This window comes from Hippocampus bargibanti, linkage group LG12, assembly GCF_051943395.1.
Source record: "Hippocampus bargibanti isolate YZ-2025 linkage group LG12, ASM5194339v1, whole genome shotgun sequence".
Lineage (NCBI taxonomy): Eukaryota > Metazoa > Chordata > Actinopteri > Syngnathiformes > Syngnathidae > Hippocampus > Hippocampus bargibanti.
In genome coordinates, this window is record NC_142745.1 from 21804063 (window position 1) to 21824119 (window position 20057).

Consider the following 20057-nt stretch of genomic DNA (forward strand, 5'->3'; position numbering starts at 1 on the left):
GCGCCTCAATGCCAGTCTGGCGCGCGCGAGACTCGCATTGAGCCGCCTACCTCGATGGCGCGTCGGGTGTCGCTGATGAAGGCTTTCCTTTTGGCCAGCTCGGCGCCATCCAGGTTGAACTTCTTTGGATTGGACTCCACGATGCGTTGGACAACCGCTAAGGACCAAGCGCCTTGCGGCAAATGACGCAGCGCTCTTTTTCTTTTCATCATCATCACAATCCATTTCATTTCTAAGCGCCTTTCAAAACTCTCAAGGATGAAGTTTTTCTGTGGCTGAGCAGCAGCAGTGAGCCACACGCGCCAGCCAGCGTTCACTCAACCTGGAAGGAACTCAAATAGATAAAAAGCTAGCTCGCTCGCTCGCTCGCTAATAGATAGCCAATAGCTTGCTAGTTAAGTGGCTAGCCAGCTAGCTAGCCAGGTATATAGCTAATATCTAGCCAGCTTGATAGCTATAACGCTAATAATCAGATAGCTAGGTAGCTAGCCAGCTAATAAATGGCAAATAGATAGCTGTCGCGTTAGCTCACCAAATGGGCTAAATGGCCAGCCGGCCACTCGGCCGGCCATGAATGTCCTCTTGTTGCCCACCGCCGGCCGGTTGTTGGCCGCCTTGTACAACTCCTGGCGGGCGAAAGAAGCTTGCTCATTTCTTCCAGTTGTCTGCCAGACGTGACGGAACGCTCCATTTTCTGCACTATCCATTTGAAAGGGCGTCGCATTAGGAAATGCAGAGATGGACAAGCACTTTGTTTTTGCAGAGGGGGCGTGAAAAAGTGAGCCAAAGCCAATGAAAGGCCGACAGCCCCGGCGGCCGTTTGAAGGCCCGCCAGAAAGAATATTGATGGTCTCGCGGAGGTTTTCCAGGTCCCACTGGATGGAGCGCAGAGCGTTCCTCAGCTCGTTGGTTGTCCAGTCCAGCTCCTCCTTGGAGGCCGCCGCCCCTTCCAGCAGCAAGCGGCTCCGTCTGCCACGGAGGCTCCGAGCGCCGCTCAGCGCCTTCTGCACCTCACTGGGGACACGCAAGCGACCATTTTGAAGCGAGTGGGCCGTCCCGTGGGCACGGCACGGCCCGCCCGCTCGCTCTCGCCTCGCCGCGCGCCGTCCGCTGACGCTGGATGCAGGACGCCTTCCTTTTCTTTGGACTGGAAGCCACGGGAATTGTTTGCCTTCCTCCCCACCGAACAAATTGCTTCTTTGAATTCGTAGCAAGTAACTTTCCCGGCCCGATAGTAGCTTCTTTTCAATGTTTTCATTTCCTGTTTGAAAATAAAAACGCAAGGTGGCTAGCTAATTTCCATTGGTTGGAGTCCGCAACCTTGCCACCTCATGGACGACGGAGGACTGATGGCCTTTCACCTCCTGAACCTTTCAGACCTGCGTGTGCGCGAATGTCACATTCACGCATAATTACGTCCACTGATTAGACAACGGCAGATGTAGTTAAGAACCGCGAATTGGGAATAATCTGGCTCCATTTTTCTCCTCCCATCCTTTTCTCAATGAATGGTTTGATTGACGACCAGAGTAACAGCTATCGCTTCGTCCGTTCCGTTCTCGCGAGAGCTCGTCTGTCATTAGGCGTCGATAATTGGTTGATTGGAGAATTCGCTCGAACGGGTCGGCGCCTGAGCTGCTGCCGGGACTCGCTCACTTCTCGCACGCTTCGCGCCCGCATGCGGTCGCAAGCTAACTAACAGCTTGGAAGCGGTGAGCTTTTCTGACCCTTTGACGACGAAGAAGGGATCTTCCATGGACATGTTGCGGCCTCCGCTTCCGCTTCACTCCATCGCTTGTGCGGAAGCCTTCACGAAGGTCCACCTGTGAAGGCCTCATTCTTTCTTTCGGTTTGTTGACATCAGCGACTGCTTCCGCAGTGGGAAAAGCTTGAACACGTCATTGGAGATTGACGGGAAAATAAAGCCGGCGCCATCTATTGGATACAAGTGCAGGTGCAGTACACCAAATCAATAATAATAATACATTTCATTTCTAAGCGCCTTTCATAGCGCTCAAGGTCACAGGATACTTTTTTCTGTGGGTGGGCGGCGACAGCCACACGCGCAGCTTCCACTCAACCCGGAATGACTCAAATGGATAGAAAGCTAGCTAGCCAGCTAATACATACCTATAGGAGATGCTAGTGTGTCGTCATTTGTTATGATCACGTGATCGGCCGCTAACTTCCGGTAGGCAGAAAGCCTACCAATACAACAGTTGTTAGCGAGTGCTTTCATTGTATTGTAAGCTTATGTTTCATTTTCGGTTTAGATGAATGAATCTTCGCATTTTAGTACAATGGTGATATCGCGTGTGGTTGTATAAAACTTTATCCATGTTAACTCCTGATAATTCAAAGAAAAGGGATCAGCGAGCACAGCGTCGGGAAGATGACAAGCAGACGGCAGCAAGGATCCAGCAAGAAAGGAACAACGCTGCCTCAATTCTCCTGGGACTATCTTACTGTACCAGTAACATTGATCAAGAAGAAGGGGATTCATGTAGAAAAAGCCATCGAGCGTGTTAAAAACTTTAAGATTCTAAGTACAACTATGAGAATTAATCTTGTGCCTCCGTTTGACAATATTATGACAATGTGCTGCGCTCTTTCAAATTTGCATCCCAAGTTAGTTTAATGACTTACCACAACTGACATAGTATGTTCCCTTTCAAATGTTGTAATGATTAAATATGATTCAAAATGTACAACATACACGACAACTTTGTCTTCAAAAACAATACGGCGACTGTTCAACGTTGTAATAAAACACTGGATACACGTGTCCACTTTCTATGTATTCATAAGCTTTGAGGGACTCATATGCCTTCAAACTATCGTGAGTGAACTGTCTGGGAGTATCGACGAGGTCAAAATAAATATCGGTGAAAGTAATGTCCGGCCACAATGATGAATCGTCAACCCATCCATTCTTCATATTGAAAGGATCCGGCAAGTTACAAGTACGGTCACGATATCCTAGCTTCTCAAAGTATCGCTCTCGGACTTCTAACGGTAGTTTTCGCACATAATGGGAGCATTGTTCAGATTTCATGCGACAGTAGTTCGCTTTGTCCATACTCGCCATTGTTGCTTTTGCCTACCAGCAAGAAAAATCGCGTGATTCGTGACGTCACCTCCATAAACAACTAGCATCTCCTATACACTCACCGTATAATTACAAATCATCTTAATTTTACTGCAATATGGTGTTTTGTTAATTGAAAAAGAATAGTTTAATAGTAAAGGCTAAAGTAGCCTTTTATTTATGTTCAAGAACCTGAACATGTGGACCGAAATATTCAGGATTATAATATAATAGCAACAATGCATCATCATCTTTTCCTTTCGGCTTGACCCTTATAAGCTTTAAAAATTAAAAATGACACCACGGGGAACGAAAATGTTCTGTAAAAACTCTGCAGTCGCTGCAATAATGACTTTAAATAACAATTTCAATAAAATACTGAAATTTGACTTCAATGTTAAATACACCTAACAAAGTAAAATGGCAAAACAAAGCATCATTTGATTGAAGGTTAACACAAGGTTGAATATTAAAAGAAGGCCCAAATTGTTCAATGCCTTTGATGTGGCTGCTGCGGGCCCACACGGCCAGAAATCCACAGTGAACACACAGACAGGCAGCAAAAGCCAATCAATCCATTGTTGAACTTTGTCAACTGACTTTCACAGCTGTTGGTTCGACAGGGTGAGATGGCCTGCAGAGGGTGATAACGTCACTTCACCGCTGTTGAATCGACAGGCAGCGAATCAATCCATTGTTGAACTTGTCAACTGACTTTGTTTGACAGCCGTTGGTTCGACAGGATGCGATGGCACGGTGTGTCCACCGGAGGGCGATGACGCGCCTTGCTCCCAATTGAATGGGCGGGAAGCGTCTTAATCCATTGTTGAATACCACCTGTATTGTCATTTGATGTACTTTGACCGCTGCTGATTCGACGGTGTGGGCTGGCACAATATTCAAAGAAAAAACAAACATGTATCTCAACATCCATTATTGCATTGAATCACCATTCTTGTTTTGTGTTACATTGTTTCAGATCAGATCAAAACGTCCCTGAACGTCATGAAACCGAAGCAACGAAAAGCAAACCTGGTCGCTGTTAGGTGTACTTGTTGCGCTGTCCACTGTGGTAAGGGAGATAGTGTTTTGGAATAAGAAAACAAACACAAGACAAGCAGTGATGTACGTGGTGGTTTACTTTGAATGCCCAGGGGCAATAAAAAGGTAATGCGCACAACAACTTCCTGTCCAACAATGTAAATCGGTCCGACACGAAACGTTAAACGAAGCAGGTGTTCCTTGTTTAAATAAACATTTTAGATGTTTACCATTTGCAATTTGCTTTCCCTGTAACCAAAATATTAAATAAGGTACTTTTTAACCTGTCACAAACTTTCCGAGATGAAGTGAATCCACGTCAATGATGTACTTTGAAATTGTGTGTGATCAATCGCTCTATTTCTTTTGGCTGCATTTGTGTGTAACAGACACCGATAGAAATGAGTCAAAAGTCCTCCATTCATTCAGATCGACGGAATTCAATTGCGATGCGTGACGAAAAGATTGGACATGTGTATTTCGTTTTCTTTGGTGTCTGCTTTCGGTTCTTACCTTGTTGGGTTCCATTGGTGGGCAGCGCTGTGGTTGAAAAACACTTCAATCAATGATCAACTAAGTACAAAGCAATTTAACCCGTCGGCGCCGACTGACAATCGCTATTTCAAGGGCCCTGAAAAATGGCAAGAACTCGATTCTTGGCTTGACCCACGCTTGTCTATGACTGTAAAGTGTGTGTAAAGTGTCCTTGAGAGCTTAAAATGTAATGTATTATTATGATTATGATGATGATGATGATTTATGATTATTTATTATTATGATTATTATTATTGATTATTTTAATTATTATTATTATGATTTATAATAATGATGATGATTTATAATCATTTATTATTATTATTATTATTATTATTATTATTATTAATGATGATGATGATATTATTATTATTATTATTTATAATGATGATTTATAATAATAATAATTATTATTATTATTTTTATGATTATTATTTTTATATTATTATTATTATTATTATTTCTCCACTGTGAGACTAATAAAGGCATATCCAATCCAATCCAATTATTATTATTATTATTATTATTATGCATTATTACGTATTATTAGTAGTATTATTGCTAAAGAATGAATGACTGTCTGTGTCTTTGTGTTGTCATTATTTGTTATGTAGTTTTTTTGTTGTTCTTTTGACTTCAAGACGGCGCCGCGAGAGTGGCTGCCTTTCCAGCAACTCATGTATATTTTTTTTCTACTTTCATTCCTTTTATCACTTTGCTGCTGTGAAATGTAAATTTCTCCACTCCGAGACTAATAAAGGCAAATCCAATCCAATTATTATTATTATTATTATTATTATTATTATTATTATTATTATTATTATTGAGCTCAACAATTGATGTGCAAATGTGACGGGTGTCACAACAGTGACTGTCTTCATCTCCACGATGCTGCCGTATTAATGAAGACGAGACGTGTGGATGTGTCTTTTTATTTCTTTTATTTCTGCAACACAGTATGGCAGAAGGGATGGGTGAAGTCGCATGGGTTTCGTCTTGTGATTAACCTGAATCTCCTCGAGATTGTTCTCAAATGCAAAACATTGTAGATAACAAAACAGAATTAACAACGTGTGATCGTATAGTGGTTATTTACAGAAAAAGAGAATACAACACAAGTTCACTGTTATTTACAAGATGTCCCTGAACGCATGATGGGCGGAGACTCTGCAGAACACGCGGTGCGCTTGTAATGGCTGGCGCGCAGTTCAACCCGCCACGGACACTCACGGGCAAATGAAACACGACACAAGAAACTAAATATTGTTCAATAAAAACGAAATGAAACAATTATTACCTGCAACACACAATCCAAAACATAGAAAAGACCTCTATGAAACCCAGTTTATAGTATCATTTTCGTTCAAATCGTTCATGATTTTATCAAGTAATAGATTTTAAAACTTTAGATTCTTATTTTACAAACAGTGTATTGTGGTGTTCAAATACCTGACATGTTTGAGAGTGTACACTTTGACGATAGGCGGAAGTAGACGCCGAACATGCAGCTATTTAACACCGACAATACACTGTCTGTAAAATATAAATATGTTTAAATTAGATATCAAGTGAAAGTAACTTAATACTAATATACATTTAATATAGCTTATTATAACTTTAGTCAAAGTATTCATGATCAAAGTCAAGTGCATGTCATATACAGCAATAGATGAAATACAGCATTGAACTTAACATCAGAATCATGAAACAATTGATTTAGACAATAAATACCTGGAAATTTGGCACTTAATTTTTAAAAATTTTATTACAGGCGGGGGATGGGGCCCCCCCCCTCCCTGGGGCCCCGGGTTGCCCAAAACCCGGCCCCCGGGGTCCCCGGGAGCCCCCGTTTCTTTTGGTGGGAACTAGGGGGTGGAAGCCGGGGAAGGAAGGCACGGGGCCGGGCCGGCCCGCTTTGCCCGGCCGGAGGGGGCCGTATGGGAACCTCGACCAGTGGCGGCTGCGGAATGTCAGTGGGGAATCCGCACGGCGAGAGCTCGCTGGGCCGCCATGGCGCATCGGTAGCGACAGGCGAAGAAGCCGGTGCTTGGGATGCGCCTGAGAGGATGGGGAGCGAGGCGTGTACTCACCGGCGCTGGCCTGGCTGGGCGGGAGCTCGGGCTGCGTGCCCTGACCCGACGGCGGCGATGGAGGGAGGAGCTGCCGACGAGTCGCGGGGCGGTCCGTGATGATCCGTGGACCACATTGACCCATGGGCCCCGAATTGCGGACGAGCCGTGGGTTCGAAGCTCGGTCTTGTGATCAGAACCGTCCATTGTTCCCGGTCTGCCGACAGAGGGAGGGAGGGGTTGAATCCTTTCTGGGCCGGCCGGAGTGGCGTACGGCGAGGTTGCCGTGGAGCTGAACGGACGGCGCAAGGCCCACGTCTCGAGCGGCTCCTACCAACTCGCGGGCAGTCCATCTGCCGCAAGCACGTACACTTGGCCCTGGGACCAGCGGGCAAGGTCGAGACCACGCTGGACCGGAGCTGGGCCTGCCATGCCTTGATCAGGCCCCTCCCAAGCAGGCGGGTCTCTGGGCTGGCGGCCTGGGGGGTCGAGTGAATGGTCCGGCTAGTGCGAGAGGGGTTCGGGATGCGCGCGTGTGAGCGGGCCGCTGCCTCTTGCGCCCTAAAGCGGCCGTCATGAGTTGAGGCCAGCGAAGGATGCGGCCGCAGGCGTGAGTCGATGTCGGCGGCTGGTTGCGGCGGACGTGAGTACGATGGGAGCGTCGGGCCCAACGTTGATCTTCGGCTGCATCGCGGCGTGCGGTAGATGACAGGCGCTGCGAGGCTGAGGGACGTCTGTAAAAGCTCATCTTTCCACGAACCTCCTAGATGGGAGTCTGACCCGCGGGCAGGAGAAAGTTCGTACCAGATGTCAGCGAATCAGGGCGAATGGCGCATTATATCCCCTTTGCCAAGGTAACCCGGTCCCGTAGCGCTGAGGCCACGGACCTATAAGCGAACGGGTTTCGTAGTATCTGGCCGTAGCCGACGGCGATAGGGCGGAGTTAAGGACCGGCTAGGCTATATCCGAACCGCGAACGAAGAGTCATCTGCTGGAACCGCGGGTAAGCGTGAAGACGGCGGCGAACAGCGTGGCGGTCCATGGCTGCTTTGGGTCGGGCTGTAACGACAGGACGCATTCGCTGAGTCGCTGCTCCGTAGGGCGGGTAAATGGGCGGGTCTTGTATCTGTCAGTGGTACGGGAGCACGACCCGTCGTGCAACGTACGCTGCCAGGGTGCTGTCGTCCCCGGGGCCGCCAGGCTAAGTCGCCCATGTGTCCCGAGCCGGCCGTGCACGGGTACCCAGCGTGAAAGCGAGACGAAAGCGTTCCGTATGCGCAGAATGAGGCGGTTCGGTCGGTAAGCCTGGCGGTCCCGCGCGCGACGAGTAGCGCTGCCACGACCACCGCTAAGGCGATCCGGAGGCGACGAGGGCACGTCGGGCCACCGAGCCTAAGCCGAGGCTTCACCTAAGGCGAGTCCCGACGATACGCCCGGACTACCGCCGTGCGTACGTGGACAGACCGCGGAACACGACTGTCTTCCGGGCGACTTACAGCCGGGGGTCGTGATCCACCCCCAATAATCCGAGTCGAGTGGACCGCTCCCAACTGGCCCGGCAGTCCCGCGCCCGGCACCCTCGCGCATCACGCCACGGTCCCCAGCGGAAGGCCGGGCCCCAGCTGGCTGGAAAGCGAGACTCCGCCGCTCGGCGTGCCGCGTGCCAGCGTGCGGTGACGGAAACTCAAGTGCCGGAGCATGCTGGAATGCGCCGCGCCGAGCTGCCCCGCAGCGACGCGGTCGTCGACCGCTGGCGCGCAGCGCCATTTCCGGCGACGTACCCCGCGACGAGCGGCGTCCTGCCGCTCCACCGTGAGGCACCGGGTACTGGCGTAACTGGAAGCGGACTCGGATCGCATCTGGAGCAGCTCCGCGGCCAACGTGTACAAGCATCGGTTGCCGTCCGCAGTCAGTCTGCGAACGCTGTAGATCACTTCGCGCGACGTGCAACATCGCACAGGCCGGCTTCGCCTCGCTGGCGGGTCGGACTGCGGGTCGCGGATTGGGTGGTACCGGCCAAGGGAACGTCCCGCCAATCGCGAGGAACTCGGAATGTGCCATCGTCCTGGGGGCACACCCTCCGATTCCCAGACGGCAGCACGTGCGGCTGAACTCGCTGCGTCACACAAGATCTTTGGTCGTATATTCTGTCGAGACTGACACTCGGGCACAGTGCAGTGGCATCCGAACGTGGGATGCTGGATGCTGAGGCAGGGGTTTGGGTACCGCAGTTATAGACATAGCGCCTGGTCGACGGGACCCGCTTGTACAAAAGCCGGAGACTACAACAGATGCTCAGTGGCTGACCACCCTACCACTTAGCCAGGGTAAAATATCGCGCAGCGTGTCACGCTGTACAGCGCTGGGAATGCACCCGCTGTGTACATCATCGCAAGCATACAGTATGCTGGACGCAATTCGTTCACTGACGACTAGGGAGTACTCCGAAGGACCACGGTTAAGACTAGTACAAACGCAGTGCAGACCGCAGACTTCAGCTGCAATCCGCTACCTTCACCACTACCAACTGACACTGACGATGAACCTGTCTACGCAGCTATCCGCTCGTGTGAACTGTTCATTTCTCAACATTTCCCACCCTCGCATTCAACGAGACCACGTCCACGTCACTTCCATCCGTACAGCTGGCACCTCAGCTGACGCAGCATGCAGACAGATAGTCTGCACAACAGGACAGTCCGAGACTATCCCAGCCTGCAGCCGTTGCCCTCAGCATCTGAGATCAGCTACATTATCACAGTCTGCTCATTTACGTCTATCAGCTCATTCTATCGAGCCCACTCCCCCTTTAGTTTTTGAAAACTACTACTTTGACTAAGACACTCTATTCATGCACACTCATTTCAGTACTCATCTACCCAGAATACATCACTTACCAACTTACATTATAATTCTGTTGTCATCTGTATTTGTCTTTTACCACGTCATATAAGCCTTCAGTCTTGGTGCATTTCAACGAGCTTATCTGCTGCTTATTCATCACTATCTTATGCATATTACCAGAGTAATATGCACTTTGAACTGCAAAACATGGGACGTACCTTTAATTATATTGAGAGTTCCGCTGTCGAACTTCACACTAGGATGACTTTACATTTCAATGTTAAAAAGGATTTACCGGCTATCCTGCAACTGTAACTTTTGGTATCTTCATAAATAGCAAAGAGCTGAACTGTATATCAGCTCACTGAATTGAACGAGAGTATCGAATCAGAGAACATGTATTATGCATGGTCATTCTAAACCTGGATGTTTCCACATCTATCTATTGATGAAAGGATTGCAAGACTTGCATAGTGCAAGTGAAACAGGGGAAACAAATTTAAAGTTGATTCAGATTCAAAGTTCATATAGGAAGATGTAAACAGAATAAAGTAAACATGATAAAGCTTTTAAGATTCAGAAATCAATCAGACAAATTCATGTGTTTCCAGAAGCCTATGGCACATAGGTAATCTGATCAATCGATCCATCTCCAACAGGCCTATCACGACTCCATCCTTGCCATCCTAGCACTTCAAGATCATCTCGCCAAATCATGCAGACTTTAAAGTTTTTAGCCAAACTCTGAACTTATAGTAGCCAATAAGCTGTTTTGACGTAATGCGTTTTAGCAAACTAGTCTGGTCTCATTTGTGGCAATATGTCATTCATGAAGATTTGAATTCGAGGGCTTTTGTCAGTCTGGAAATTATGAGGCAGTGGAGCAAGATCGATGTCTTGTTTTTGTTTATGGAAGTAATCCCTTAGAGGGAACAGTTGAGGATAGCTTTTGATCATTCTTCGAAGAAATGAAGTAGAGATCGATAAGCATACCTTTCGTTTGCATCTTCGATTAATTCATTGAGTTCATGAATTGATTGCAATGGTATTTATATATGTTTTTGGATAATTGATTATAATTTAATGGCTCATGATGTTTGATGTTGTTCATTGTATTAGGAAAGTATGAGTATGATTTTACGAGATTTTGTCTTAGTATGGTTGATAGATTGAATTTTTCATGAAAGATGTTTTTTGTTCTCAAGGCTTATTAGCATGTTTTTTTCTATAATCATAGACTGAATCTCTTCGCACCTCTGGTTTAATTGCTCTATAATATCCATCATTTGATTAGGTATTCGCTACTTTGTGTCCTGAGTGAAGGTTTTGATGAGGCACCGAAAATTGTATAACATAACCCTTGTTGTTGAAATTGCTGTATTCGATGTTAACATTTCGACTTTAAGTTACTTGGACTAAAGGAAGAAGGCTAGTGTCCTGAACTTTATAACCGTTCATATTGTTTACCTCATATAGCTAACCAAACATTCAGTTCGCTAACTAAAGCTTGGAATATCAATGGTGTCATTACCTGAGTGAATGATATTGATGGACCGAAGACGTTGTCAGGAAGGCATCGAGTAAAGTCCAAACAGGTATCATACCCGATGGTAGGTGACGATCCTGTTGGTACCTTGAAGGGAAGCCAAGAAATGAGAGCAGGGAAGATTATATTACTTCCAGAATGTTTGTATACCAGTAATCAAGCTCTGATTGTTTGAAAGTCTAGTTGCTATATAATTTTAAGGAACACATAGTAATTATTCAGTGATATTGTAAGATTAAACTCTTGACTTTTGAACTTTGTTTCATAACATTAATACCAAGATAATTGTCCATATATTTTATTAACATATAACTTTTTATATAATTCCTTAACATATATCGATTAATAAACGATGGCGTGACTCACCCGGAACGATGCTTTGGTGGCGGCTTTCACTTTTGAAGTATGTTGAGTGAAAAATGACTGCTGTCCGGACAACTGGGATTTTAGTTCGTCCACCGTTCTCTTTCTTAGCTGGCTTTTCGGCGGGAAGTCAATGTCGTATTTTCCATGAACAGTCCGAAAATGCCGCTCCACATGTTCCCATTCCGTATGAAAGTAATATGTTTTGCCCCCTTACTTGGTCAAGCTTTCTCACTCATTTTGAAAACCATATGTTTTAGCAAGGGCTTAAAATCTGAGGTAATTCGCTGACTAGCTTGTAAATTTTGCTGCGTTTAGCGCCGTTGTTTACGCATGCACGGCGACCTAAAGGTCAGAATTTAGTTGTCATCTGAATGGTTGCCCTGTATGTCAATGAAGTGACAGGACGTTTGATAGACTGACCAATGTTTTTGTTACTGTCACACTACGATCGACCAGTACTACCTCCGCGATCGACCAGTAGATTGCGATCGACGTATTCCTCACGTTGCTCCACATTGTACTGCGTCCCAAAGACTTGCCACTATGAACAAATGGTTTTCGATTACACTAAAATCCACAAGGTTTTTCGGGGCTGCTCGCCAGCGGCGCAGCAGCTCTGTACGGAGATTTGAGACGCCGGCGTCGGAGGGGGAAGCGAACCGGCGTGCTCGTCAAGCTACGGCAGCGTGGATTTCGAACGCCGCTCCCATTGATCCATCTCGCTAATCTACGATCACGACCAAACAAGATGGACGAACTACTTCTTCTCACAAAAAAACTATAAAACATTTGCACGTTCTGCTGCGCTGTGCTTCACTGAGACCTGGCTCAGTGACCGCCACCCGGATTCCGCTCTACACCTACCCGGATTCCGTCTCCTTCGGGCCGACCGTGACACGGAGCAATCGGGGAAATCCAAAGGCGGTGGACTATGCTTCTACATCAACGAAGAATGGTGCACCGATGTCACGATGCTCGACGCACACTGCAGCCCTGGCTTGGAATCGCTGTCTCTCAACTGCAAGCCATTCTACTCGCCACGTGAGTTCGCTTCCTTTATTCTCGTTGCCGTGTACATTGCGCCACGAGCTAATGCTAACGCGTGTATACAAACACTCGCGGACCATGTAAACAAACTCGAACTAAAACATCCAGAGTCACCCCTGATCATTTTGGGTGATTTTAATCAAACGCGTATTAACCGTGAACTTCCCAAATATAAGCAGCATTTTGACTGTTTCACCAGAGAAGGAAACATTCTAGATTACTGTTACACAGCACTCAAAGGAGCATACCGATCTGTATAGCATAGGGTCTTTCTGACCACTATTTATTCCACTTAATTCCCACATAGAGACAGAAACTAAAATGTGTAAAACCGGTAGTCAAGACAGTTAAAAAATGGACAGATGAAGCAAAGTTAGCGCTACAAGAATGCTTAGCCTGCACTGATTGGAGGGTCTTTGAAACGTCAACGGGCACATTGCATGAAGACACAGACGCTGTAACATCATCCATTAGTTTCTGTGAGGACGTGTGTACCAACAAAGTGACCTTGAGAGTTTTGAAAGGCGTTTATAAATGAAATGTATTATTATTATTAAAGTCCTTCCGCTCATTCAACAACAGGTGTGTTAAAGTCATTTTTTGCCGCGGGCCACATTGTAGTTATGGTTTCCTCTCGAGGGCCGTTATGTATTTGGGGAAGCCATTAGAACAGGGGTGTCAAAGTCATTTTTTGCCGCGGGCCTCATTCTAGGTATGGTTTCCTCCCGAGGGCCGTTATGAATTTGGGGAAGCCATTAGAATGTTTAATCCGATCCACATATTACATATAGAGCACACAACAAATGAATGAATAACTAGTTATCAAATCTGAAGTCAAGAATAATGACTGTTATTGTGGTTTATATCCAAAAATATGACATTTTGGTTAAGAATTTAGCAAGCATCATGGAATTTCATACATTTGATTTGCTTTCGCGGGCCGAAAAAAATTGATGTGGCGGGCCGGATTTGGCCTGCGTGCCTTGACTTTGACACCTGTGCATTAGAATGTTTAATCCCCTCCACATATTACATACAGAGCGCACAACAAATTAATGAATAACTAGTTTTGAAATCTGAAGTCAAGAATAATGACTTTATTGTGGTTTACATCCCAAAATATGAAATTTTGGTTAGGATTTTAGCAAACATCATGGAATTTCACAAGTTTGATTTGCTTTCACGGGCCGAAAAAAATGACATGGCAGGCCGGATTTGGCCCCTGGGCCTTGACTTTGACACCCATGAACAACAACAAGCCATGGTTCACTCCCAAACTCAGGCAGTTTGGGAAAGAGAAAGAGTCTGCATTTAGAAACAGCGAGCGAGCACTTTACAAACTCGCCCGAAACAGACTGACAAAGAAAATTACCATCGCAAAGAAAAGTTATGCAGAGATGCTTAACAAACAGTTCTCCGCTAACGACTCTGCATCGGTGTGGTATGGCCTGAAAGCAATAACAAATAATCGTTTACCATCACCCCAAGCAGTGTACAACAATGGTATGGGTGATGAGCTAAATACATTCTTTTGCCGATTTGAAAAGGACACCCTTATTTACCCCATATGCCCACCATTACCAGAAACTACCGTATCTCCGCCCTCTGCCCTACAGATCCACGAACTGGACGTGAAACGGCTCTTCAAGCAGCAGAAGATCAAGAAAGCTGCGGGACCTGACAGAGTGTCTGTCATGATCTGGTTGGCGACCAACGGGGGGCGCTGTCGGCCCCGCCTGCACCTGCACAGGTGCCGGTCGTCCCTATCAGATTGGCGACCAACGGGTAGCGACGTCAGCCCTGCCGGCAGCCTCGCAGGCAGGGTGGTGGCTGCAATCTCCACTGGGAAAACCAATTGCTGGCCAATGTCACTCCACATCTCCCAATCGTCCTCTTCAGGACCTGGTTGTGCCTCCAGGTGTAGCGGCCTTGTGTGATTAGAGGTTATGTGGAGGATTTAGGGATTATGGAGTCAAAACAGGATTAGAATGAATTTAACGGTTAGCAAGGTTTGGGTCACGTACTAGTGTTATGTTTTAGCTATGGGAGGTAGTAGTGAGATTAATGATAAAGGATTTTGATGATTCGAAGGGGAGATTAGATGGATTAGGATTTTGTGGTTGGTGGTGGTGGTGATGATTTTGGGTGGGGGTGGAGCAGCAACCTGGGAAGAGACCAAAGAATATTTATGCATTGCAACACTATAACACAAGTAGACAGGGTGAACGTAATACAACAAATATAAAGTTTTTGAGGCCATGCCCCTACTTACATCCGTCTGGAAGAGCTGCGCACTGCTTAGATTTCCACTGTGTCACCAGCATGCATCTTGTTGATCCTTCCATCAGTCACGGTGAAGCTGCCATTCTGACCACCGGCGCTGGGGGAGGCATAAACAGATGTGTTCATGATGATTGAATGCATAATGAATTATTTATTCCTGTATAACAGTGTCTGAAACTCATGACAAAAAGTTAGCAGACAGCAGGGCGGACAACTCTGAAAAGTTGCCTCTCCGGCCATAAAGTTGCCTGCCCCATTTTTCACAACTTGAAACACAATAAGACAACTAATCGCAAAAAAAAAAAAAACATTGCTGCGAAATATAAAGTATTTTTTTGAATTAAGGAAGTACCGACCACAAATGCTCCCGTGCGTAGTTTATAGTAAATAGCCCCTGTTGAAGATTTTGCTCCAGGTGTCGTTTGTCGTCATGGTGACTGTAAAGTCAAAGTCAGCTTTATTGTCAAATATGCTAATATGCATGACATACAGCACAGATGAAATTAATGTCCTCTCGGACCCAGCGTGCAAGACATGCAAGGCACTTATAACGTGGCTAAAAAAGACATACAATTGACAACAGACAATACATGTAATTTCTGTATGTAAAGTGAGGTAGTGTCGTATGGAAAGTGAGGAAGTGACGTATATAAAGTGACGTAATGTAGTAATGCAAAAACGAACAACAAGAAAGGGTTGAAGTGAGGTCTTGCAGAAAAAAAATGAGAAAGAAGAAAAAAAATAGAGTTCAGGGTGATCGTACAGCATGTAGCGTGTACTCAGAGTTCGGTGAGTGTGGCAGTGGGAAGGGGCAGGCTGGGCAGGGCTGGGAGGAAGTTGAGTCTCCGGACTGCCTGGTGGCAGAAACTGTCCTTGAGCCTGCTGGTCTTGGCTCGGAGACTCCGCAGTCTCCGACCCAATGGCAGCAGGCTGAAGAGGCTGTGGGAGGGGTGGGTGGGATCGCCAGCGATCCGGATGGCTCTGCGGGTGAGGCGGGTGTTGTAGATGTCCTGAAGGGAGGGGAGAGAGACACCGATGATCTTCTCAGCTGTCCTCACGATGCGCTGCAGAGTCTTACGGCAGGACACGGTGCAGGCGGCGTACCACACGGTGATACAGCTGGTCAGGATGCTCTCTATGGTACCGCGGTAGAAGGAGGTCGTGATGGGGGTCGGGGCTCCAACTCTTTTGAGCTTGCGGAGGAAGTACAGGCGCTGGTGGGATCTCTTGGCCATTGATGCCGTGTTGTGGTTCCAGGACAGGTCTTCGGATATGTGCACTCCCAGGAACTTGGTGCTGCTCACTCTCTCCACTGCAGCACCGTCGATGGTTAGTGGAGCATGCTGGGGGCGCACTCTCCTGAAGTCCACAACAATCTCCTTCGTCTTCTCCACATTCAGACGAAGATTGTTGTCCTTGCACCACGTGGCCAGGCGGCTGACCTCGTCCCTGTAGGCTGTCTCCTCGTCGTTGTTGATGAGGCCCACCACAGTTGTGTCATCCGCAAACTTTATGAAGAGGTTGGAGCTGGGTGATGATGGTGAGCAGTCGTGCGTGAGCAGAGTGAAGAGGAGGGGGCTCAGCACACACCCCTGGGGGGCCCCTGTGTTCAGCGTGATGGTGCTGGAAGTGTTGTCGCCAACTCTGACTGCCTGTGGTCTCCCCGTCAGGAAGTCCAGCAGCCAGTTGCACAGGGAGGTGCTGATCCCCAGTTTGCTCAGTTTATCGGTGAGTTGTTGGGGGATGATTGTGTTGAATGCTGAGCTGAAGTCGATGAACAGCATTCTGACGTAGGAGTCTCTGGTCTCCAGGTGGGTGAGCGCTGTGTGGAGAGCAGTGGAGATGGCATCATCGGTCGAGCGGTTGGGCCGATATGCAAATTGGAAGGGGTCATGGTTGGGGGGGAGGGCAGCCTTGATGTGGTTCATAACTAGCCGCTCGAAGCACTTCATGAGGATGGGAGTGAGTGCGACCGGGCGGTAGTCATTGTGGCAGGTGGGGGACGACTTCTTCGGGACCGGGATAATGGTGGTGGCTTTGAGGCACGTGGGCACAACAGCCTGGCTCAGAGAGGTGTTGAAGATGTCCATGAAGACATCTGTGAGCTCCACAGCGCAGTCTCTCAGAACACGGCCAGGAATGCTGTCGGGACCCGGGGCTTTTCGTGCGTTGGTCCCTCTGAGGGATCGCCTCACGCTGTCCTGGGACAGTGTCAGCACCTGTTCGCCGGGAGGTGGTGGGGTCTTCTGTGCTGGAGTGCTGTTGTCTGCCTCGAAGCGGGCGAAGAAGTCGTTCAGCTGGTTCAGCAGAGTGGTGGAGTTCTCGCAGGTCTGTGGAGTGGGCTTGTAGTCTGTGATGGTCTGTATCCCACGCCACAGGTTTCTGGTGTCTCTGCTGTCTTTAAAGTGGTTGGCGATCCTCCTAGAGTGCTGTCTCTTGGCCATCCTGATGCCACGTGACAGGTTGGCCCTGGCTGTCCTCAGGCCCAGCTCATTGCCAGCTTTGTAGGCAGCGTTCCGAGCCCTGAGGAGCCTGTGGACTTCACCCGTCAGCCATGGCTTCTGGTTGGCCAGGATGGTGACAGATCTGGTGACAGTCACGTCATCCATGCACTTCCTCATGTAAAGTGTACTTGAGAGTTTTGAAAGGCGCTTAAAAATAGGAGGCCACGTGGCTTATAGCAATTTGCTTGTAGCTTTTGCTTTATTGAATAAAACAAACGTTTGATTGGGAAAACTTTTTTTTTTTTTCTTGAAGTTGTCGGCCACCTGGGCTGAGACGTTTTGAAAGTTGTACGCCCGACGTAAAAGTTGGTCGCCCCGGGCCTCCGGGCAGACGTTATTTCAAACACTGGTTATACTGACCTGCGCTGAACATGAGGAGCTCACCTCACCCCAGCAATGGGTCAAACGTGCCGTATGCCTGCAACCAGCATTCACGTGATCAGCTCATCAGCCAGCATTTGAACGATTCTGATTATTTGAATGAGATGAGTTCATCCTGGGACAGCAAGAAAACAGACAGGACGGCGGTCATTGAAGACCAGGTTTGGACATTCCCTGGTTACAGGGTGTATCTACCCCGGTCAAGGATGCCGCTTCGTACTGATGTCACAACGTTTATTGTGAAACACTTGAACACAGTGAAAACTATAAAGGACATTAAAACAACAACATTACAATACGTTCGACAATACATTCAGTCAATGAGGAATTTAATAACGTACCGTGTGCACCTTATTAACCGAAAGTAGACAAACGTTGACGTAGACTTGAGACTGTTGTTCTCCATCTAGCAGTTGGTGCTTGTGTCTCTCTCTCGAGACTGTCTTTCTCTATCTAGCAGTTGCTCTGCTTGTGTCTCTCTCTCGAGACTGTCGTTCAGTCTGTCTCGCCGTACTCGCTTTTATTGAAAACACATGACACGGAAGCAGAAGTGACATTGACAAACATTATAAATAAAGTATCAAAGACGATTTCTAGAAAAACACACATATAAAGTTTCGCATATAAACATTAAACACTTTTATAGAACAACAAGTATAAATAAATTATATTTTTGTTGTCGTAGCAACCAATGACAAGATACCCGCCAGTTACACTCCCACCAAATTACTGTTGATATAACATTCCTAAGCAGTTCACCTTATCTTTAGTCAATAACCTGCTGTAACTACACTGACCATACCCTTGGCTGCAAGCGTCAGAAAAGTGGTGAAGCTCAACTCTCTGTACCTTGCCAAACCCGTTTGGTATAAAACGTGTTGCAATCTAAGTTTGATCAAGGTTCTCTAAATCCTCTCTGCACAACTCCCACCTTGACTTCAAGAGGCGTGGGTACCGGCAATGGATTTATTAACATAAAGCGCGGGTCCGAAAATACGCGGACCCGGTAAAAAGCTCGTGAGAGAAATGAATGACAAACTGACAATGTTAGTGGGTGAGTGGCGGCAATCCACCGGCAATCCACCCCAACCACACTAACCAAGAAAAATAAAGTGGCACACGGGGGTGCAAAATAACCTACGACGCGGTGCAATCAACAAATGCGTTCGTGGCTAAAATCATTCCTCGGGCGAAGCAAATTATGTACTGGCAACAAGTTCCAAGTACTGGCATGGCACAAGGCGAAGTATCTTCCGATGCTGGGTGAGTGCCAGCGTCGGGTTTAAATGTCCACAGTCACTGAGGAGGAAATTGACAGCAGCTGGCGAGCGGCGGGAGCGGAGGCCCCGCCCAGCTGTCAACTGGCTCATGACAGTACCCCCCCCTCAACGGACGCCTCCTGGCGGCCCACCTGGTTTCGACGGGTGAGCCTCGTGGAATTCCCTCAGGAGCGACGGGTCCAGAATCCAGGTTCGCGGAACCCATTGACGGTCCTCCGGTCCGTAACCCTCCCAGTCGACCAGGTACTGGATGCCCTTTCCCCTGCGGCGTGAATCCAGGATCTCCCGCACTGCGTATGCCGGTCCTCCGTCCACCATCTGGGGGTGGGGGGTGTGGGTGGGGGGGGGGGTTGGGCAAGAGGGGGGGCCAAGGGGCTGGCCTCCACTGGTTTGATGAGGGAGACATGGAAAACCGGGTGGATCTTCATGGAGGCGGGCAGCCGAAGTCGGACCGCGACCGGGTTGATGATGGCCTCCACAGTGAAGGGGCCCGCGAATCGCGGACCCAATTTGGGGGTTGTCCCGGCCAGCCGTAGGTCCCTTGTGGACAACCAGACCTTCTGGCCCACCTGGTAGGCTGGCGCGGAACGGCGACGGCGATCCGCGACCCTCTGGTTCCGGACTGCCGTGCGTGATAGGGCTGCCCTGGTCTCCCTCCATACACGATGGGCCCGCCGAAGATGGTGTTGTATCGACGGGACCTCCACCTCCCCTTCCTGTGTGGGAAAGAGCGGCGGCTGGTAGCCATAAGCCGACATAAACGGTGACCGACCTGTGGCTGAGGAGACCAGGGTGTTGTGGGCATATTCCACCCACGGGAGATGGATGGACCAGGCCGAGGGACGATGAAGGCATACGCAGCGCAGGGCCGCCTCCAGGTCCTGGTTCTTCCGCTCGGTCTGGCCGTTGGACTGTGGATGATAACCGGAGGACAGGCAGGCCGACGCCCCCATGGACCTGCAGAAACGCTTCCAGACCCGGGATACGAACTGGGGCCCTCGGTCCGACACGATGTCAGTGGGGATCCCGTGGAGACGGACGACGTGTTTGACCAATAGTGTCGCCGTCTCAATA

General features: G+C 48.0%; 1 protein-coding gene and 1 long non-coding RNA gene across 2 annotated transcripts; one reads left to right on the forward strand and one right to left on the reverse strand.

The window, feature by feature from the left end:
* Positions 1 to 5: 5 nt before the first annotated feature.
* LOC148890882 (syntaxin-6-like) lies at positions 6 to 1762 on the reverse strand. Its single transcript, XM_089010710.1, has 3 exons — positions 1728 to 1762; positions 833 to 1014; positions 6 to 157 (listed from the first exon to the last, which is right to left on the reverse strand). The coding sequence occupies exons 1-3, from the start codon at positions 1760 to 1762 to the stop codon at positions 6 to 8; spliced, it is 369 nt and encodes a 122-aa protein (XP_088866836.1).
* A 9750-nt stretch (positions 1763 to 11512) lies between these two features.
* Positions 11513 to 14844, forward strand: LOC148890883 (uncharacterized). The gene is made up of 2 exons (XR_016116646.1): positions 11513 to 12529; positions 14152 to 14844. It is a non-coding gene; the product is annotated as an uncharacterized LOC148890883 (long non-coding RNA).
* Positions 14845 to 20057: the final 5213 nt, after the last annotated feature.

Bases quoted from the DNA above. Each gene is read 5' to 3' on its own strand.
- LOC148890882 (XM_089010710.1), bottom strand. From the start codon at position 1,762: ATGTCCATGGAAGATCCCTTCTTCGTCGTCAAAGG. The intron at 1,015-1,727 runs GTCAGAAAAGCT...GCGTGTCCCCAG, and splicing joins CCCTTCTTCGTCGTCAAAGG to TGAGGTGCAGAAGGCGCTGA. The intron at 158-832 runs GCGGGCCTTCAA...CTTGGTCCTTAG, and splicing joins GACCATCAATATTCTTTCTG to CGGTTGTCCAACGCATCGTG.